Raw genomic sequence first — 23,060 nt, 5'->3', positions numbered from 1 at the left:
GACTCCTACCCCCCACTTTACCCATGAGGAAATTGCAGAATGAAAAGTTAAGTGACTTGCCCAAGTGCACCCAACTAGCAAGGCCGAATGAGGACTCGAAGCTGGGCCATCCTGCTTGGCTTATTGGTGGGTCTTCTAGCATCCAGAGGGTATCAGGTGTGAAGTTGTGGTTCCAGTACTTGGGCTGGAACTGAGCTGAGTCTATCCTCGCTTCCCCAGTGTTTTGGATGTAACAGTGGTGAGCGCCTGCTAGAACTGAGAATGGAGAATGTTGTGCCGGATGGTGGAGGGCTGCCTTTTTGTGGGCTGATGGATGAGATAAGAAGAAGAAAGAGATGCGGTCACGGCACCAGTGCTGTCACAGCTATTGCTTTGTTTAAATTAATTAGCACGGTGGCTTCCACTTCTAAGGAAATGTCTGTTCATTCACGTCTGTCTTCGTTCAGCTGACATTTACTAGGCCATGAGTTAGGTACTGATCTAGGTTGTCAAGGACCTTGCAGTCATTTAGGGAGACCTACAAATAGAAGACTAGGATAAAATGTGGTAATTGTTATGCTAAGGTTCAGGGCAAACAGAGAAGAAGCAGTCTTTAAAAGTCTGCCTAAGAAAGTCAGGGAAGGCTTCACCGAACAGGCTTCAGCTCCTGTGTGAGCTGAGACTTGAAGAACAGGATTTTGCCCTAGAGTTCCATTTTGGGTTGGGCAGGAGTAGGGGATGTTCAGGGGGGAAAAGAGAGGGAAGGGCGAGAACGTATTGAGATATGTGTAATTTGGTAAATGAGAGCCTGTGTATTTCAGAATTTACAAGTAAGTCCGTATCCTTAGGCTATTAAAAACTTTAGTTAGCATGAAGGGCGTGGGGGGAGTTAAGAGGGAAAGGAAGTAGGGGAGGTGGGGCTGATGGGGGTAGATGGGGTCAGATGGTGAAGGGCCTGATAAAACAAAACAAACAGCCAACTCAGTTCTGACTCATGGGACCCTGTGTGTGGAGAGTAGAACTACACTCCATAGGGTTTTCAATGGCTATGATCTTTCGTAAGTTGATAGCCAAGCTTTTCTTCCAAGATACCGCTAGGTAGATTCAAACTGCCAACCTTTCAGTTACTAGCTAAGTGCTTCACCATTTACATCACCTCGGGGCTCCGAAGGGCCTGGTACCTGATGGATATTGTCCTATGGGTGCAGTATGCGACGGTGTTTGGTCATTGGTTTCCAAGGTTGAAAATAAGCCCCTGTTACCTATTTTTCTTGGCTCCTCTCCATCCTCCAACCCCTTCTACTGACTGCCAAAATTGTGCCATATAAAATTCATAAAGAAATCAACAAGTCTTCTCACAAATAACACTGAGAGACTCTGGTGTGAGTGTAGGGTCTCAGCAGGCAAGCTCAGTGGTAGATGATGCTGGGAATTAAAGAAGCAGGGGAATCTCCACTATTAGTAAGTTCCTGGAGGGCAGGGACCAGGCATTTACAGTAAAGCCCCGTGTATCTGCATATCTTCAGTAGAGTGAGCATTCTTCAGTGCAGAGGAAGTTTCTAGGGAGCTAGGAGGCGTGATGGAGGAAAAGGTCTCAGACTCTGGATTTGATACATGGTGTTTCAGTTCTGCCTTCACTAACTGGGCAAGTTGTTTTTCATTTCCTTAAACCACATTTTTCTTATCTGTAATATGACGTTGAGGTCTCTGGGTAGTGCAAACTTTGCACTTGACTACTAATCTTAAGATTGACGGTTCAAACTCATCTAGCAGCACTGCAGAAGAGAGCCCTGGCAACCAGCTTCCCTGAGGATGACAGCCAAGAAAACCCTATGGAGCAGTTGTACTCTGCAACACATGGGTCACAATGACTCAGAATCTACTTGATGGTGATGGGTTTGGTTTAATGTGATGTTTCAGGGTCACTGTGAGGATTAAATTTGGTTAAGCTATAGGGTCGAGAGCATGTGCCTGGCACATTTCGCATTAAGCCCCTTCCATCCTTAAAAGCCCTTCCTACCCTCTCTTGAAAAACTGACACTTTAAAGCAAAAGCACTTTTAACCTTTAACAATTTTGATGAAAAGTATCTCTTTAAAGGGCAGTGCACAGTGAAGAGAACTGAACACAGTTTAAGTATTTCTTGATGACTGGGGGTTATCATTTTGAGTCTGTTATATTACTGTGTATACTTAACACTTCGAAGATGTTGAGTTTTTAACAAATGGTCTCTAGCTGCTGGGAATTTTTTCTGTTTCATTATTTTTTACCTCCCCCCTTCCTTGCTTTTTATTGCTGCGAGGGTACCTGAGTCTGGTTGCCCCTCTCTCTCACTTAAATTCACTTTTCAAGTCTTTCCTCTTTTTGGGGTCCAGAGGTCATCACAATTGTCTGAACGTAGGAATATATAGCCTCTGAATGAGAACCTACAACTATCACTCAAGAGCAATTTGGTGACTCTTGTTTTAACTGAATAGAGGTCCTTTTTGGCAATTTTGTGAAGTTCCGGTGAGGAGTTGCATGGCCATGTTTGGATCGCAAAATCCGGTATTGGGTCGCAGAAAATCATTCCAGGGAGGATATGAAAATGGATGGGCTCCACAAGGTCAGGAGAGCAAGTGGCCGGTTTCCTTTCCCTAGAAGGCTACCTGGAGAAGGGGGGAATGGACCCAGTTGGAATTCAGCAATTCAGGAGAAAAGAGAGTGTATGAGTGTATGCAAGGGTGAGGGAAGCTCAGAGCTGGAAAATCAGCCTCAGGCTTAGCTGCCTTCAGGGCCCCCTTGCCTGAACACTCTTCTTGCAGGACTAATGAAAAGTCTGACAGAAGCCATTTCTTTTCTAACCCATTCCCTGTCAAGTCTTGCCTTGACTTTAAGAGGTATTTTACAGTGTCATAATTTGGTATGTTTTATTATCAAGTATTTTCTCTTTCTCTAAGACATTTTGGTTTTTTTAATGAAAAATATGTAGAAACTGCTGTTTTCTATTTGTGTTGAACTTTCGTTTTGCATCAGGCCATGGAACTTGGGCGGAACACTAGGGCAAGCCCAGCAAATAGTTCATTGTACCCCTTCCTGATGAGAAGGGGCCACAAGTACCCGTTATTATTGCTGTTATTAACTATTATTCCAGAAGCCCTAGCCAGTGTAATAAAATGAGGAAAACAAGGAGTATACATACTGGAATGGAAAATATTTTTATTTTTTGGTTTATCTTAATATTCAAAGGGATTGACTGAAAAAAATATTGGATTTAATAAGGCAGTTTTTAAGATGGTCAGTTAAAAAATACAAATTCAAGATTAATAGTTTTCCCATATGCCAGCAATATAATTTGAAATCTCATTCACAATAGCAACACAAAATATAAAGCAAGTCGAAATTACAAGAATACAGTCTTAATTGCAGGACCCAAGAGAAGGCTGAAATAAATTAAAATAAATGTTATGTTAAATACTATACAAAAGAGCCCTAGTGGCACAGTGGTTAAGCGCTTGACTACTAACCTGAAGGTTGGCGGTTCGAACCCACCAAATGGTTCTGTGGGATAAAGACCTGGTATGATCCACTCCCTTAAAGATTATAGTGTAGAAAACCCTATGGAACAGTTCTGCTCTGTCACAGAGAGTGGCTATGAGTCAGAGTCGACTGTACAGCACCTAACGACAATACTGTACAGAAGCAAATTCTTTATAGACTAATTTATAAATTTAGTGTGATTTTAGTTAAAACCCCCAAAAGTTTTTGTTTTTTTGGAGCTTGACTGAATGATTCTGAAGTTCAGAAGAATACTACTTCTTAGATGTTAAAACAAATTGTAAAAATATGGTAATTAAAATAGTATGATACTAGCCCCATAAGAGACATCTACATCAATACGCTAAAGTAGATAATCCGTAAGTGGGGCAAACTGAATCTAAGCATTTAATGTATAGAAGGTAACATTCTAACTCATGGTGGGTGACATGATCAATTATTCAGAGAATTATCCTGGAATAGTTAGCTAACTATTTTGATATAAATAAAGGTAAGTATGCTCCTTACCTCATGTTATATACAAAAATACATACCAGAGTTTGTTAACTTTAAACAACAAAGCCAGAAGAAAATACAGACGAAGTGTCTTATGATATAGGTATTTCTTCAAAGGCAGAAATTATAAAAGAGACGCTTGACTACACAGAAATTAAAAGCATCATTATAATAAAATAATTAAAAGACTAAACTGAGAAATTTGCAATTTATAATAAAGGGTTGATGTATTTAAAATATAAGATCTTAACTGTAAAAATATGAACACTTTAATAGAAAAAGTGAAGGGCATGAGCAAGGTGTTCATAAAAAAATAATTCTCCATTAAACTTATGAAAAAAAGTTCAACCGAATGAACAGTAAAAGAAATACAAATTAAAATAACAATGAGCTAACCTTTTTTTCTACTAAATTTTCAAATATTAAAAGGAGTTACAGTGCCTGGTGTTGGCTAGGTTGTGTAAAATGGACACTCATAAACTGCAGGTAAGTGTTTACACTGGCATAGCCTTTCTATAGAGTGGCAGGACAATATCTAAACAAAAAATAACCCTGACCTAGAATAATTATATGTAAACATTCAGTTCCAAGGATGTTCATTGTAACATTATTTATGAGGATAAATTGAAAACAACCTAAATGACCGAAATAGGTGATTAGTTAAATAAATTACGGTCGTCTTTTGGAAGAAAATTTTATCAAAATAGGTATGAAATTTTAGTATTTGGTTGGAAAATATTTATTAATATGAAAATGTTCACAATATATTGATGGTAAAAAGCTGGCCTGACTAGTATGTCCAATATGATGCTACTTTTTAAGAGCTTTATTGAAGCATAATTTACGTACCGTAAAATTTTGCTAATACTTTTGTAAAGAATGTATGTATATATGTATTTATATATATATGTATGTGTGTAAGTGGGTGAGAAAAAAGATTAGGTAGACATATATCTACACATTAATAGTGAATTTCTTTGGATAATGGAATAGTGGAAGTTTTTTTTACTCAGTTCTTTCTGGTTTTCCAGATTTTTGGCCTTTAAGTAGTTTGAACTTAGAGCTGTTTTATAGAGAGGAAAGTTCCTCTGGAGCTGTCTTTTCAGCCTGGGTTATTGTCTCTTGGCCCTGTTGTTCCTGAGATGTAAGAGAACACAAGGTGAGGGAGCATTTGGATTTATGTACAGGGGTGCGGGGCTGGCATTTGTGTGGGACCTGAGCTCTCAACAGTCCAAACAGTTGTAAAGAATAATTAAAGGCTCCCTGAGCACCTGGCCCTCTTATCAGACTTAAACCCTATTGTCCAGATAGGGTGTCTTTTATTCAGAGACTACTAATCAGCTAGAAAAAAAAAGACGCATTAAACAGTTTGACCTCAGCTTGAGAGGAACGCTCACAGTGGTACAATAGCTGAGCTTCAGACTCGAGAGATGTTATGCTGTGTTTTTGAATTCAGTCCAGGTTCCTAGGAGGAAAAAAACCGTCAATTATGTTGGCTCTAGAAAGATCCCAGTCAACATATGACATCATTGACTCTTCCTTCCCTGCTGGACTTTTTTTGGAGGGGATGCAAGGAGAATTGTCAACATTGGAATAAACAGAATAGAGACCAAACTCCTCATACTTTTGTTTCTGAGTTTAGTTCCAACCCAATAGCTTTTATATTCTTATAATACATACTGAGAATATATCACAAGGCTTTTGTACAAGGAGGGAATAGTTCCTTATTTATCAGAGTCCTGTAGAGTCACTTGTTATTGTATGAACTAGGTACTCCTCTTTATCATACTTATTTGGCGTTTGCCTTTAAATGCTGTCCTGAAATGTAGTAGGTGTGGGCATTACATCTTTTGTTTCAGTCCATAGCTTCACAGAGTATTGTAATCAGGTCACAGGGTTTATCTTGATTATATATTTCAGTAGGAATGTAAACATAACCCTGTTGCATTGATCTGCATGGTGTTCTTTCCTGTTACTCACAATAACCTTTGAGCTTTGGCTAGAGCAGTTTGGCATATTTCTACACATTATATACATAAGTATATGTGTTTCTCTCTCTTTCTGTCTAATTAGAAAGCTACAAGTCCTAAGTTTATAGCTGGATTCTCTTTCCAACAAAGAACCAACAGGAAGGAAAGCTGAGACATAGCGAGCCTTTGCACGTGAAAGCATTGTGGTGTGAATTTTATTTTTTTGTGATGTTCCACACTGCTTTGTGATCTCTTATTTTTGGCAAGCCAGGACTGAATCTGTGGTCTGGTAGCCCTGGGCAACCAAAAGCTGAGACAAACAGAGGAAGTGTCGTTACTGACATGTTTCTCCAGCTACCTCATCTTCACCCAGCACGGCCGCCCTGCTTTCCGGGTGGAGCCCATCAGCTGCGAGGTCTAGGAAGGCAGGCAGGCAGGGGTGGACCTTTCCCCACATGGAGCACCTCATGACTTCCCTGCATCCTTTCTTTAATTTGTACACAGTCTGGAATTTATTTATGGCAGACTTTGTGGTAAAAACTGGGAAGTCTCCTTCATTTTCTTAAAATGGCCTGAAGGTTATGGGGAGTAGGGCATTCGCCTGCTAGGCCTCCACCTCATCACAGTCACACACGTGTACACACATGCGATCATACACATGCATACTTACACCTGCACATATGCACACTCTGGTCATTGCCCTGCTGCCCAGGGTTTTGTGTCTGGTAAGCAGCCTTGATGGACAAAGGTCTTGTCGGGAAATCTGCAGAACGTTGGGCTGCATGTGTTTGCAACTACAGTAAAACCTGTGAAAGCCGGAACATGTATAAGGCAGAAACCTGTCAGAAGAAAAACTGCAAACTAAAACAAGGTAGGATTCTTTTTTTTAATTTTTATTGTACTTTAAGTGAAAGTTTACAAATCAAGTCAGTCTCTCATATAAAAATTTATATACACCTTGCCGTATACTCCTAGTTGCTCTCCCCTTAATGAGACAGCACACTCCTTCTTTCCACTCTATTTTCATGTCCATTTGGCCAGCTTCTGACCCTCTCTGCCTTCTCATCCCCCATCCAGACAGGAGCTGTCCACATAGTTTCACGTGACTTAATCCAAGAAGCTCACTCCTCACCAGTAGCATTTTCTATCCCATAGTCCAGTCCATTCCTTGTCTGAAGAATTGGCTTTGGGAATGGTTCCTGTCTTGGGCTAACAGAAGGTCTGGGGACCATGACCTCTGGGGTCCTTCCAGTCTCAGACCATTAAGTCTAGTCTTTTTATGAGAATTTGAAGTCTCCATCCCACTGTTCACCTGCTCCCTCAGGGCTTCTCTGTTGTGTTCCCTGTCAGGGCAGTCATCGGTTGTAGCCGGGCACCATCTAGTTCTTCTGGTCTCAGGCTGATGTAATCTGTGGTTTATGTGGTCCTTTCATGATGTAATCTGTGGTTTATGTGGTCCTTTCATGATTACCTTGTGTCTTTGGTGTTCTTCATTCTCTTTTGCTCCAGGTCACTTGAGACCAATTGATGCATCTCAGATGGCTGCTTGCTAGCATTTAAGACCCCAGATGCCACTCTCCACAGTGGGATGCAGAATGTTTTCTTAATAGATTTTATCATGCCGATTGACCTAGATGTCCCCTGAAACCATGGTCCCCAAACCTCCACACCTGCTACACCAGCCTTCGAAGTGTTCAGTTTATTCAGGAAACTTCTTTGCTTTTGGTTTAGTCCAGTTGTGGTGACCTCTCCTGTATTGTGTGTTGTCTTTCCCTTCACCTAAGTTAGTTCTTGTCTGCTATCTAATTAGTGAATACCCCTTTCCCTCCCTCCCTTCCCACTCTCGTAACCATCAAAGAATATGTTCTTCTGTGTTTAAACTATTTCTTGAGTTCTTATAATAGTGGTCTCATACAATATTTGTCCTTTTGCAACTGACTAATTTCACTTAGCATAATGCCTTCCAGATTCTTCCATGTTATGAAATGTTTCACGGATTCATCATTGTTCTTTATAGGTCATAGTATTCCATTGTGTGAATATAACATTCATCCCTTGATGGGCACCTTGGTTGCTTCCATCTTTTTGCTATTGTAAACAGTGCTGCAGTGAGCATGGGTGTGCATATATCTGTTTGAGTAAAGGCTATTATTTTTCTAGGTTATATTCCAAGGAATGGGATTGCTGGATCGTGTGGTAGTTCTATTTCTAGCTTTTTCAGGAAGTGCCAAATCGATTTCCAAAGTGGTTGTACCATTTTATGTTCCCACCAGCAGTGTGTAAGTGTTCCGGTCTCTCCACAACCTCTCCAGCATTTATTATTTTGTGTTTTTTGGATTAATGCCAGCCTTGTTGGAGTGAGATGGAACAAGGTGTAGGATTCTTAATAGAGAGTGATAAAAAAAATGATAACCCTGTCAAAGGCAGAAAACTTGTGAGACCTGGAAAAACAAGGCAGTTTCGTTGAGTTTCAGCTCCCACAGGTTTCACTGTGTTAGGAAACTTACCACCGAGGCCCTCTCTTCCCCATGTGGAAAGGAAAAAAGAACTAGGTCACCATTCTCAGCCTGGAGTCCCCATGTCCCTAGTGGTTTTTGAAAGTATGAATAGTTTCAGTATTTTAAAAGTCTGATGGCGATTTACCTGAGAGGTGTGTCATGGGTAACCTGAGGATCAGGTTTCTTTGATTTGATTAGAATTGCATGGACCCCATCAATGATGATTAATGTGTGTTATCAGCTCTGATTTGCAGATTTACTTGCATTTGATTAGTAAGAATATGGGAAATGAATCTATTATTTCCTAATACATCCTATTTTATAGGAAGATGGTTGAAATTATGGTGCCTGGTGGCTGGAAGGAGGGAGGGGTGCCCTGTTTATGTCTGTTGACTCAGACTCTGTCTGAGTCTTCCTGTTCGCCGTTTACTGGCTGTTATTTTATGATCATGCCTGCTTGCAGTATAAACAGGACAGATCTGTTTTGTTCTTCTCTTATTCAGTTTTATACAGAAGACTCTTTTGCTAGCCGATAACTCAGTGTTCCATTGTGACATTGGGAGCCTCGGGCCTTCTTCTCTCAATAACTCCTCTATCCAGTCCCTTCTTCTTTGGTATCCTCTGCCACCCCTGCTGAGCCCTTCCCCTGCCATGGGTGGGGGTGCTTGCTGAGGTCTTCTAGAGCACTCTCCACAAGCGGCAGTATGGCCTGGGCTACTAGTGCCTTGGGCAGAGGGGGAGGACTGGGGACACTGCCTCGACTCCCTTCTGCCTGCTGTGCGGCAGTGGCCTTCTAGGTTCTGTGTCCCCAAGGTGCTCCAAACCCCAACCCCTTTCACATTATATCTGTAAGTAAAACTGTACATTTGTAGAATCCTTTCTGTGTGCAAGGAATTGTGTCAAGTGGCCTTATATCCTCAAGACAGTTGTACTTTACTTTTTATTTACTTAACAAATGTTTATATAGGACTGTTGTACAGGGCACTGTTATAAACCCTTTATAAACATTTCATTTAAACTTCATAACAACTCTATGAGGTAGGTACTATTTTTATTCCCGTTTAACAGATAAGAAAACTGAGGCCCAGAGAGATCAAAGTATCAAGATTACACGGCTAGTAAGTGGCAGGGCTGAGATGCAGACTCAGGCAGTCTGACTCCAGAGTTCGTGCTTTTAATCCCTCCACTATGAAGCAGGCAGTGTTATTGTTCTGTTTTGGAGATGGTCTAAGGTTCATGCAGAAGCGGGATCCAGGCCTGGACAGTTGAACTCTGGGGGTGATGAGGCAATACTGTTAACCTCTGCAGTACACTCCATATGGCTTTTCCTCACACCCCATGTCCCAGCACATTCCATGTAGACAGTTAACGTCACTGGGGCTGTTCTTATACAACATTGTTTTTACTGGTTCTCTAACGTTTCTTTAATAATAAGAGAATGTTTCAGCCCAGCTCTTCTGATGGTGGAGTTGAGGTGACTTGGCCCAGTAGCCTAAGCAGGGTGCTTGAGAGACAGTATCCTTGAGGGCCCGTGGTATCCCTGGGACCTAGAAGTCTTCTGAGAGAAGTCTGGAGGTGGGGCCAGGAGGAGAATTACTCTCTAAGACTTTGGAATTCTTAAAGAATTCCAAAATTGAAACACAAACCGGAAGCAAATTCTATGTTTCTCCTGTTGGTGAATGGATAATGCGTGTGGCTTTTTTTTTTTTTTTTTTTCCTGGACTCAGATTTAGAATGCCTGTCTAATTAACAGGAAACAGTAAACCTTTCCTCACAGTCAGCCAATGATTTCAGCATCTCTTGGAGAAATTCTGCATGGACCTGAAGTTTGAAAGCTTTGCATTCTAAGGAGTTTGGCTGGGATTTTCACCTTTGGCTTCCTTGCCTTTCCCTGGGCCTCAATTTCATCACCCTGCTTTGGGGATGGCACTTTCTAAGTGTCTGTCTGTCAGTGAACATAAACACGGAGCTTGAGACAAAGCACAGCTTCTCTCTGTACCCTGGGAAGAGAGGCTGTAAATACCTGAGCCCGAGGGGCCTGGGCTCTGTCTCCAGAACTGCCACTGGCTTGCCCAGATTTCGGATGCCTTACGCGGCAGCTTTAGCTGGGGATCACCTTAGGGCTCAGGTTGGTAAAGCTGAGAGGGGTTGAGGAGGGTACTAGATAAAATGGTGGACATAGCCATTTAATCATGTTCTTGTTAAATTGTTAAAGTCATTTCTTCGTACAGCTGGTTGATCTGATCTCTTATTTATTGCTCAGTCCCCTAGTTGGTCTTGGAAGGTGGCCATTTATCCGAAATAGAGACGGCCTAGTATAGTGAAAAGGAGCTTTGTTTTTTAACCCCCTTAAATAATAAGCCAGTAAAATAAAAATACCGTTGTTGGCTGAGATGCAGTGAAAGTGGCACCCTGATGCATTGCTGGTGGCAGTGTAAAAGAGTGCCTCTTTGGGAAGGTAGTGTGCTCATCTGTGCTAAGAACCCCAGTGAACCCACTAATCCTAACTGTCGAACTCCCTCTCCAGAGAGTACCATTTAAAATAAGGGAAATGTTATTTGCATGAAGATGTTCATAAGAGCATTATATATAGTAGAGAAAGTTAGAAGCAACCTACAGGTTTAATGATGGGGGGAATGGTTAAGAAAATAATAGTAGATTCCCCCAAAGAATAGCTCTCGTTAACAATTGAATTATGAAGGCTGTAAGACAACATGGTATTAAGGAAGAAACCACAATTAAAGTAAGCATGCTCTGTGGTTTTACCCGCATAAAATACATGGCATCACAAATCTGGAAGATCATATAGAAATGATTTATAGTTATTTTTAGAGTGGTGGGATGATAGGTGATATTTTCCCCTATTATAAAAAAATTAAACAGTATCAATTTTGGATTCAGACTTGGATTTAATTCTGGTATTGCTGTATCTCATTATGTGTCTTCTAGCAACTCTTGAAACTTCTCTGGGTGGGACTCAGATTGCTCATCCGTCAAATGATAGAAAAATTTCCAAGCATCCTTGAGTCCAGACTTGATTCTAGCCACTAACAGTCTCTTCAGGTAGATAGAATCTGTCAGACTTGCTTTTATGAATAAGTAAGACTCCTAGGCAATTAGTAGCATCATTGTGCACACAATTAAAGTTCTTTAAGCACTTCTGTTGGTTAAACATTGTTCCTGTAGATTTGTTCGTACTATATAGGGTTGCTGTGAGTCAGAATCGACTTGATGGCAATGGTTTTTTTTTCTTTTTTAAATGGTTTGATAAAACCTTCCTTGCAGACAGTACTCAGCTCAGCCCATGCACAGCAATTCCAAATGAGTCTTGAGTAAATGAACAAGTCCTACCGTGGAGGCTGATGTTTAAAGCAGTTCCTGGTGATGTGGGTCACTCCCCATCATGACCACAGATTGACTTGCGGGGGTCATGGGGGTGGGGCAAAGATTGACTTCATGGTGCCTGCAGCTGGGCCTGAGGGCTGTCCCCACTTTTTCCACGTCTGCTTTTGATGAGTCAGGGAGAGGATTTCTGCTCATAGTTCGGTTTGTCACTCTGGAAGGATTTGCACATTATAAATGACCCTTCATCACCACACACAGACTTCACTAGCCTGGTCTTTGATTGTAAATGCAAGCAGGCCATATGCAAGCTATACCAAGCCTCAAAGAAAAGGGCTTTATGAGGTGCTGAAATTTTGACAAGCTCTTTACCCGAATCCCAAAATTGACTTTCACTAACTTGCATTGGATATTGCCCCGTCTCTATTGGGTTAAGTTCATTAGTTGTCCACTTAAGTGAACCTGCATATGTTTTTGATGATAGAAAAGGGTTTAGGTATAGGAATTTGAGGTGAATGCTATTAATAGTGGAGTCCCAGAGTGGTGCAAATGATTAATGTGCTCAGCTGCTAATACAAATGTTGGAGATTCAAGTCTACTCGGAGACACTTTGGAGGAAAGCCCTGGCGATTTACTTCCAAAAATTCAACCAGAGTTGAGTGCTGAGGCCAACACTGGCTCCCAGGAAGACTGAAAGTAGAGGAATGGGTGTGTGAGGGGAGGAGATCAGGGGAGAGGACAGAAAAGAGGTGGCCCAGAGGAATGAGAAAGGAAAAGACAGAAAAGAGAAAGAAATAAAGAGATTCATACAGATCAGTCCAAGAGGGACCTTTTGAATAAATGTCGGAAAGGGAATGGAATCCAACGAAGTAGGATAGTTCCTGGGGACACAAGTATTGAAGACATGGGTGGAGAAGGAGGAGCTAACACATGATTCTGAGAAGCAGGAGAGAAGCATGGCAAGAGTGCTGTCAGGAAATCTTATGGGTGGTGTGGGCCAAGATGGCTGTGATCCTGGGAGTGTTAACTCAGGTGAGGACTGAAAGGGTGGTAAGGAGGAGGATGGTGATGGGACAGAGCAGGCTCTTAACCAGAAGGTCAGCGATTTGAATGCACCAGTCACTCTGCGGGAGAAAGATGTGGCAGTCTGCTTCCTGTAAAGATTTACAGCCTTGGAAACCCTATGGAGCAGTACTACTCTGTTCTATAGGGTCATTATGAGTTGGAATCAACTCAACTGCAACAAATTTAGGAGCCCTGGTGGCAGTGATTAAAGTGCTCCACTGCTAAGCAAAAAGTCAATGGTTTGAACCCACCAGCCGCTTTGAGGGAGAAGGATGTGACTGTTCAACTTCTGTAAAGATTTGTTGTTGTTAGGTACCTTCAAGTAAGATTTGTTGTTGTTAGGTGTCATCAAGTTGATTCTGACTCAGTGACCCTATGTACAACAGAACAAAACACTGGCCAGCCCTTTGCCATCCTACTCTTTCCTATAGGGTCACTCTGACTTGGAATTGACAGCAATGGGTAAGAACCCTATGTGTTAAGTACTAGTATGAGCCCCATTTTGCAGACGAGGAGTATGGTACCTGGAGAGACTGAGTATCTTGCCCAAAGTCACGTAATGGAACTCAAGCCACTGACTCCAGAGTGTTTCCTTTACTACCTCTCATGTGGCAACTCCTTATATTCCCCTGGGCTTTCTCTTCCCTTTCTGCTTTTCTCTAGAAGAAAGCCATGTTATTCTAACTGGCTGGCTGGGCTCACAATGGCTCTTATCTCCCCACCAACAAAAACCATTCCCTGCCTGGTTGAATAGGTCACACAACATTTTGCTGAGTAGATACCAGCTCAGGGAAAAGCCACCTAGATAAGCAACAGTGGTTTGTGTTGTCATCTCCCTGATTGTTTGCTTTTAATTCAAGTTGATTAATTTATCTAAGATAGGGATGGGGGAAAGACCAACACACACAGAGTTAAATGCAGGGAGGACTCTGGGATGGGAGGCTGGAGATGAGCAGTTCTGTTAAATACCCCAGGGAGACAGTGTTGTGCCTATTGAGTAACAGAAGTTTTCAGAACTGCCCCTAAGTGTGACTGTGTCTGAAGGTTTGGAGAGGCTCCTTGGGCAGGGGTGGATCTGGCAGGGCTGGGCCGAGAGTTCTCTGCTCCTTCCTTTCCTTTGTCCCACCTGCTTATCTCCCCTGCAGGCTTTTAGAATGTAGTTTCTGCTCAGTTACTTCAGTTCCAGAACAGGTCTGTGGTGGTGACTTTTCTGGCATCTTTATGTGTTTTAACTATTAAGTGTCCCTGATTGTGTCTATGCCAATTTCTTGGTTGTGATATTGTACTGTAGTTCGGTAAGATGTCACCAATGAGGGAGACTGGATGAGCAGTGTAAGGACCTCTCTATTATTTCTTAAAACTGCATGTGAATTTACAATTATTGCAAAAAATTACCAAAATATTGGGGTCCTTTGATAGTTTTAATAGAAGTAGTAATAGCCGTTTGCAGATAGCTGATGTCTTCTAGGTTAAAGTACTTTCAGATACTGCCTTGTAACTTCTAACTTCAGGCCAGCGTCCTGGGCATGTTCTTGGCTCCCTCATAAACCAGATTCATGGGCCTACCACTTAAACCACGGTGGCGTTTACAGTTGTTGACAGTTGGTTTGCCTTAGGGCTTCTAGGAATGAAAACTCGGTGTATGCCAGGTGTTGTACCAGGTGCTTTCACATACACTTTCTTATTTAAACTTCTTGAAGCCCTGCAAGGTAGGTTGTTTCATGCTAGTGTTCTATATATGAGGATACGGAGGTCCCAAAGAATACACACAGCAAGTAAGCATTGCATTAAGAACCAGAACTAGGATCTCTTTGCCCCGAAAGTCCTTCCCCCTTTCACTGCACCATGGATGTTCAGTTATTGAGCTTTTTCTCATGTCTTACACGAGTGGAAAGGAACCAGCTGCAAGACAAAAGTCAAGCTGTTGCAGAGGCAAATAGCTTAAGAAGGTCACCAAAGAAGAGGCCTGTGTGTTCCATGAAGTCATTTTCAGGCTTGTGTCCTTAGCGGGGAATCTTTGCTCTCTCCGGAAGTGAACGTGACATTTTGCCCCATTCCCTGGAGCAGTTCTTCCCAGGAGAGCTTCTGTGGAAAGAGAACTGTGGGAAAACATGTGGAAGCTTTTGGTGGACACGTTTCTGAATGTCATCAGCTCTTGGAGGAAACATGTTTATTTCCCTGAAGCTCTCAGCTTTGCCTGAGTCCTGGTTTTCAAGGGTTCATAAGTCTAAGAAATGTGTTGCAGCCAGGAAACTTGATATATTTGAAAATGACAATGCTGTTGTATAGTAAATAGTATCCTCATTGATAAAATGGATGTGAGTTGAGTGGAGGTGGAAGGAGAAGTCAGTGGCCAAAGGATTTATACTTGGTGGTGCAATGGTTCAGCGCTCGGCTGCTAACCAGAAGGTTGGCAGTTTATATCAACCCAGCAGCTCCATGGGAGAGAGGCCTGGTGATCTGCTTCCATAAAGATTACAGCCTAGGAAGCCCTATGGGACAGCTCTACTCTGTCCTATACGGTTGCTATGAGTTGAAATTGACTGGCTGGCACACAACACCAGCAGTGACAAGCAAAGTGGTCCACAGGCAGCATCAGTAGCTCCTGAAAGCATATGAGAAATACAGATTCTCAGGCCCCAGCCCAAACCTATAGAATCAGAAACTCTGGGGGTGAGGTCCAGGAACCTTTCTTTAATAATGTTAATATTATTATTATTAAATAAAATATTTAATATTATTAATAAAATATTTAATAACACTTTACAAACAACATAATTTGCCAGTTTTTCACTTAATATTATATTATGAGCTTCCCTTTCCACCATGTCATTAACTATGAATTATTTTAATGGCTATATAATATTACATCACATAAGTAAATCCAAATTTTTAAGTCCTTTTTCAAACGTGAGGCATTAAAACATAACTTAGGATAATTCTTATGTACTCTAAGGTCTGAGAACATAGCACCAAGAGATTTTACATACCCTTGGGGTTTAGGATAGTGGGTCCTTTCACCAGTCTAAGTCGTCCCTCCCCATATTACAGAAGGGTAAACGGAGTAAGAGGGACCCTAAGTGACTTGCCTGACGAATCTGGGTAGGAATGAGTGTCCTGTATATCTTAGTCTCAGCGTTTGTAGGTTAACAAGAAGGTAAGAATACCTTATGGATGACTTTTGAAAGATGCATTTTTTTTCTTAGAAAAATTAAAAAAAAAAATTACTAAGGGACAGCTAGTAAAAAAAAAAAGTACCACCATATATTAAAATCTACAAAAAAAAAAAAAAAAAGCTGCTATATTTAATACCAACAGAGGCAGAAATGGAGCAGGATAGCTAGGGACAGAATCTGGTATTGTCTCTCTGTTTTGTGTGTATAACACACGTTATATGTGTATTTACAGTATTATTAAATATTTTATTTTTAAATATTAAAGGTTTTCTTTAACAGTAATCATAATAGTATATTTAAAAGTCGCCATAAGCAGAGGGGGAATTATTCAGTAAATGGTGCTGGAACAATTAGTTAACTGGTAAAACAAAATTAGATTCTCAGCTCATTCTTTTCACCTGTATAAATATCTGATGTGTTAAAAAATACAAATAAGAAATATAGGGGGTTTCTAAATGGGGAGGAACTTTATAAACATAAAACATGAAATAATAAATCACAGAGGATAAGAAAAAGAATTTAAACAACCTAAAATTAAATCTGTGTATGTCAGAAGCATTGTCAATAAAATTAAAGATAAAAACTGTAAATACTTCCAACAAAAATGGTAATATAGTACCTATTTAAAGGGTAATATAGTATCCATTTAAAGATCTCATACAAATCACAATGACAAAAGGCTAAAAATCCCAGTAGAAAAATGGGCAAGGAACATGAGCAGATGGCCTGCAAAAGAAAAAACAGAAATAACTCAGAAACATGAAAAAAATTCAACCCCTCTGGCAAGCAAAGCCCTGATGGCGCAGTGATTAAGAGGTATGGCTGCTAACCAAAAGCTCAGAAATTGGAATCTACCAGCCACTACCCTGTGGGGCAGTTCTACTCAGTCCTACAGGATTGCTATGAGTCGAAATTGACTCCACAACAATGGGTTTGGTTTTTGGGTTTTAGGAAGCAAAGCAATGTAAATTAAAATGATAATTGGGTGTCATTTTTATCAATAAAATTTGAAGAGATTAAAAATAGAATCCTCCCTATTGGTGAGGGAATGGTGAAATAGACCTTCCTGTAAAGGACATGTGGAAATACAAATTGATGAGAACATTCTAGAAAATAATTTACCATTGAACATCACAAACCTTGAAAAAAGCAATGCTCTCTGATTCCGTCACCTTCAAGGACTCTAAGGAACTAATTTAGAAATCTCTACAAAAATGTTCATACCAACCTTATTTATGGTGGCAGAAACAGTGATAGTTTTAATGTCTAACATTTGAAGAATGACAGAAAAGTTAGGATTTACTCGTGAAGTAATATGCAGTCATTAAAATAATCTTTCATAAATAGTTAATGACATGGTGGTGTTGGTGAAAGTCCATAATAAAATATTAAGTGAAAAGGTAAAATATAACATTTAAATGTAGGCAATTATTTGTTTATTCATTCTTTGTTAGATCAGATTCAAACTTATTCTGGGCAATTCTTCCTAACTTAAATAAAGGTGAGGTGTACTTCTTTTTAGAAATAGTTTCAAAGCTCAAACTTACCCTCTCTTTACGTCCATATACTCAGTAGAGAAGGGTTTATGCAGCATTGCCTCCTGGACAGGCAATTCATCCATTCCCCAGACACCCCAGAATTCTGCCTGTCCTAGCCAGATCATCAAGGGGCTGTCTCCTTGGTGGGCATTATGCGGGCCCCTCACAGAGCTGCTTTTACCAACTGTACCTTGGGATGCTTGTGTTACCCATGAAAAGAAGTTTTAGAAAAAGTTGGGCCCATGAAACTCATTTCTGTGGTTACTGTGAGCATGTGGATCTTGGTGTGTGTCCTTCTCCTGGGGAGGTGATTTGTTTTTTTATCCCAAAGGAGATAGATATGTCAAATACACCAGGTTTCCTTCTTTATATTGACTAGTGAGCCTAACTCTGCATTTGTTGTTGTTGGCTATATGGTCCCTGACTCATGGCGACCCCTTGTACAATGGAACAAAATACTCCCCAGTCCTGCACCATCCGCATGATCTGTTGTGGGTCAGACCGTTGCGATCCGTAGGGTTTTCACTGGCTGATTTGTTGGCAGTAGATCACCAGGCCTTTCTTTCTAGTCTCTCTTAGTCTGAAAGCTCTGTTATAACCTTTTCAGCATCATAGTAACACCCACACATTCACCTACAGATGAAAGGTGGCTGAGCGTGAGGTACAGTGGCCAGGAATTGAACCCCGGTGCTCCCCTCATTGTGTGTAAGAGTTCTACCACTGAACCAACACTGCACCCATGTAAATCTAAATTTAGCCTATGTGTAAGACTAAATGTTTACTTCTTCATACTTACGTACAAAATACATTCTAGCCTCATTCCTGGTTTCATTTTATGTTCCATCATTGTTTTCTTTTACCTCATGTTTTTCTAGTTTTGTTTCTGTTTTATAGAACCTCCTTGTATTGTGTGTATCTTTGTAAGCGACCTTAAAATTTTGGGGGGAAGAAGATGGACTGCACGTAAAGAAATAAAAGAAAATACAATGTGTAGAACAAAAAAGAGAAAACACCAAAATATGAGTTGATTTTTTGGGTAATGGAATTACATGTGATATTAATTTTCCTTAAAATTTTTTATTTTTTAAAAAATGTTTTCTTCTCCAAGCAGAATTATATCATCAGAAGAAAATTTTAATTTTTAGAAGGCGTCCATTCAGACCCCATGCCATTGGAAAAAGAGTGCATTTCTGTTGGGTAGGCAGCTGTAACTGAGGACCGCACAGGGCAGCATTAAGCGGCGGAGTCTTCAGGCATTGCAGCAGCTCTGTGGGCTTGAACAGGAAAAGTTCGTTGAGTTCTCAGAAGAGCACCTCCTTTGGTGCTTGGCCTAATCTTCTGTGGTGGAATATGAGAGCCGGAAGGGAACATTTAGACAGTAGACTAGTTAAACTGATACATAGATGATTGCAGATGGTGGTGAGATACTGGGATGAGGACATTTATCCCAGATGAAAAGGTTGAGGAGGAGACGCTGAAGTAAAGAGTAAGAGGGAATCGATTTGCAGAGGGAGCCGCTTGGGCGAAGACCTGGAGGTCAGAAGGAGTTTGCAGATCTGACATGGACCGAAACTTACCGATGCTGCCAGATTGCAGCCAACCGGGCTTGCCTTTGTGTATCTCAAAAATGTGGATGTCTAGGCCAAATTTTCTTTCGATAAAACTTTTTTGTAAGTATTAGCGTATGTAATTAAATGAATACATATGTATTTGGTATCTGTAATATATATATAATATGAAAAAGGCCAGGGTGGCCTGATGCTGATGAGCCAGTATCTGAGGATATTGAAGAGATCAGGCAGGACCAAAAGAAGGAGTTTGAATTTTGCTCTAAAGACAGTGAACTGCTACTAAAAATTTAATCAGAGGAGTGATGTGATCTGATTGAAGGTTTAAGAAGGTCCTTCTGGCTGCTTATGAAGACTGGTTTGGAGAGGGCTATTTAGGTAAAGCCGGAGAATGGCTACGGAGATTTTGTACAAACTGTGATGGCTACAAACTGATGTTTTTGTTTGTTTGGGGAAGGGGGGCACGGTTTAAGGAAAAAAATTGGAATTGTTTTCTCAGGGTTTTTATGTTAGCATATTATTAGATAGAATAGGTTTGCATTAGACATATACATCCTCGTGTTTGATAAATAACATTATATTTATTACAGATACTAGATATGTATGCACCCATTTACATATACTCATGCTTCTAAAAAAGTAAATTTTTGCAAAATAAAATTTTCAGCCTAGATATCCATGTTTTTGAGATACACGAAGCTAAGCTCAGTTGATTGCAACATAGCAGCATCAGCAAGTTTTGATCCGTTTCAGAAATCTGAGCTCACTAGCTTTGCCTGGGCTGGCATTTTCTTAGCTCAGAACTGCTTACTGGGTGTAGAAAATCTAATACTTCATTTAGGAAGAATGATTCAGTGCTTTAGGTGTCAGGAGCTCTGGGTTTTATCTTCTTTGTTAAAAGTTTGATTTGACCTTGGACGAGTCATTTCAGTTTGTATTTTAGTGTCTCTGTGCAGAAGATAGATAATAATTGTCCCGGGTAAGCTGCCTGTCATCATGGTAACTAGGCTAGAACTCTCTAAGACCTGGGAGAGACAATAGCATGTACAAAGGCCCTGTGGCAAGAAGGAGCAGGTTGATAGTATAAAAACGAAAGGCAGCCTGTGTGACTGGAGATCAGAGTGCAAAGGGGAGATGGTGCTAGGTGACGTCGTAGATGTAGGCCAGGGCCAATCTGGGCAGGATTTGTAGACCTTGCTGGGGATTTTAATCTTTCTCCAAAAAGCAATGGGAAGCCATTGGAGGATTTCAAAAGGGGAGTGACGTAAGGCTGATAGACATGCCGTCTCATTTCATCTTGATAGCGAATGTATGTGGTAGGTAATATTATCCCCTTTTCAAACCAGCACAAAAATTTAGGCTAGTAGAGATTAAATAACTTACTCAAGGTATCTTGCTGGTAAGTGGTGGAGCCAGAAAACAAACTCAGGTCTGCGTGAGTCTAAAGCCTTTATTCTGGCTTCCATATCAGCCTACCTCAATAATAAAATAACAATAACCACAGCTTTAAAACACTTTGAACTTGTAAGATGAAAGATTTCCCTTAAGTTACAAAGTAGTATTATGCTACTGAAATATGAGTGGTGATGAGAGGGTGGATATGCCAGGGAATTTTAAAAGGCCTGGTCCGGTGGCTGTGCTCCAGCGTCTTACCATTCCTTGCCGTCTGGTGGGAGGCGTCTCACACATAGCTATCAGTACGAAGAAAGGTTTGACTACTTTGGCTGGCCATTTGACACTGCAGTTGTCCGTAAGGACTCATTGTGGAATGTGCCTAAGGTTTGTGCCTTCAGGGATTTTGAACTGGGAAACAAGATCTGGGCTGTTCATGTTTGGTTTCACTGAAGCAATCATCCAACGCCAAGTTCCTTTTCTGCTTTCTCCCTCTTGGAAAGTCAGGTGGCTTAAGTGAATTCTTAGAGACTGGCTGTAGAGATAAGTGTCTCGATTTTGAACCAAAGAAGCCTTATTGAGGGTTGGAATGGGAAAATATCTGCTGGCCCGTGGCCCTGAGGTTCTCGTTGATAATGGCAAGTGTTTTTTACTTTCTAGTTGACCATGTTGTTCCTGAACCTGGGACAAGCCTGCTGGCAGCCTTTGACCAGTGGAGGGAATGGGCTGACAGCAAGTCCTGCTGTGACTACTCTCTGCATGTGGACATCACCGAGTGGCATAAGGGCATCCAAGAGGAGATGGAAGCCCTGGTGAAGGACCATGGTAGGTTGCAATGACCCACCACCCTCTGGGGTTATTTCCATCTCAGTCCATAACCTGGCATAGCTCTGTGAAGATGACATAGAATAGTGTTTATAGATTCCATTTGTGCCTCACCCCCAGCCTGCCCCTAGCAAGGAGAGAGGGTTAAGGGCCACAGCTGATGCTGACTGGAGGTAGCCTAACCCAACGGAGTAACTAACACAAGCTTTCACTGATAGGAGAACATGAGCCTTATTACCTGGATCTGTTCTTACATAACAGCTGCTTGCAGCTTATTGGTTTGAGGTAATTATGTTCTCTAGTCAGGTTGGGGAGTTGAAGCTGTATTGGTGATTTGCCCTCAAAGGGTAACAAACGTGTATCCCGGTGGGGATTCTGGGCAGTTTTAGGGAGAGTACATAGGAGCCTGGAGTGGAGGGGTTGGGCAGCTTCTTCCTTTAGACCTGGAAGACCCCAGGATAGATTTGAGGGTGACGAGACTCTTTAAACCTGAGATACCCTGAGGGCTCTTTTCAGTTCCATAGAACTTTTTTAGTGGAGCAGACCTCCAGGGATTGAATTTGGAAAGATTAACAGGGAGACTGGAGGAATCTTTTTTTAAAATAATTTATTTGTTGTTGTTGACAATATACACAGCAGAACATACACCAATTGAATAGCTTCTACATGTACAATTCAGTGACATCGATTGCATTCTTCAGGTTGTGCAGCCATTCTCACCTTCCTTTTCTGAATTGTTTCTCCCCATTAACATAAACTTCACAGCCCTCTAAGATTCCTACTTAATCTTTCGAGTTGCTGTCGTCAATTTCATTCCATTTAGGTAGTTCTTAAAAGAGCACAATACTCACTTAAATAAAGCTAAACTATTGTTTGGTTTTAAGAAGACTTCAAGGGGGTATTTTTGGTTTAAGGTTTAAAGAGTATCTCAGGGGAGGCTGGAATAATTTTGTCTCCCTCAAGATGCCCCTGGGACCATTTTGTCAGTAGAAACCTCAGAGGTTTAGATGGTGAAGCCAGACCACTTTGTCATCCTAGGTCTCCTTGACCTTGGCCACAGACTAGAGTCCTGGGTCATGTACTGGCTTCATTGGATCTAAGGCTTCGGGAAGCACCTGTTGTTTTAGGGTCCTGGGACTCCTAGGCTCAGAATCATCATGTGCTATGACATAAATGTCAGGAGGGAAATCCCTAGGCACCTCTGTAGTGTGCAGTATGCTGGAAAAGCACCAGAATGAGAAGCTACAGTCTTGGGTTTAATTCTCTGCTCTTCCACAGACTAACTCTATGACCTTGGGCAAATCACTTAAATTTTATGGGTGTCAATTTTTTTTTTTTTTTATCTCTAACACTGAGGGTATTAGACTAGATGTCATCTAAGATTCTTTCCAGCATGCAGGTTCCACATAAAAGAAAATAGGTAACCTTTGACCTTTCTCACTTTTGAGAATACCCAGACTCAAATGGATTTAACTTTCCATACTTAGAATGCATCTACTCCAAATCCAGGCAGGGGGTTACCATAGTAACTGTTGCCTGGAGAGGAGAGAAAGGCCAGGATGTCATGAGGCATTTAACTCAGGCAGCTTCCAACACTCCCCAGGTGGCTTGAATTAAGCTCCAAGGCTAGGAGACTGTCAGTACAATTGTTTAAAATAGTGATGGATGTTGGGCAG

At 41.1% G+C, this 23,060-nt stretch overlaps 1 protein-coding gene across 2 annotated transcripts in view; it reads left to right on the top strand.

Moving 5' to 3' along the window:
* DPYSL2 (dihydropyrimidinase like 2) overlaps positions 1 to 23,060 on the top strand; it is a 146,217-nt gene that overhangs the window by 92,910 nt on the left and 30,247 nt on the right. For both annotated transcript variants that reach the window (XM_049866359.1, XM_049866360.1), the window contains exon 4: positions 21,220 to 21,384. In XM_049866359.1, coding sequence (XP_049722316.1) covers positions 21,220 to 21,384 — 165 coding nt within the window. The remainder of the gene's footprint in view (positions 1 to 21,219; positions 21,385 to 23,060) is intronic.

This window comes from Elephas maximus, chromosome 22, assembly GCF_024166365.1.
Source record: "Elephas maximus indicus isolate mEleMax1 chromosome 22, mEleMax1 primary haplotype, whole genome shotgun sequence".
NCBI classification, from domain to species: domain Eukaryota; kingdom Metazoa; phylum Chordata; class Mammalia; order Proboscidea; family Elephantidae; genus Elephas; species Elephas maximus.
This window is presented reverse-complemented; position numbering and strand designations above follow the sequence as displayed.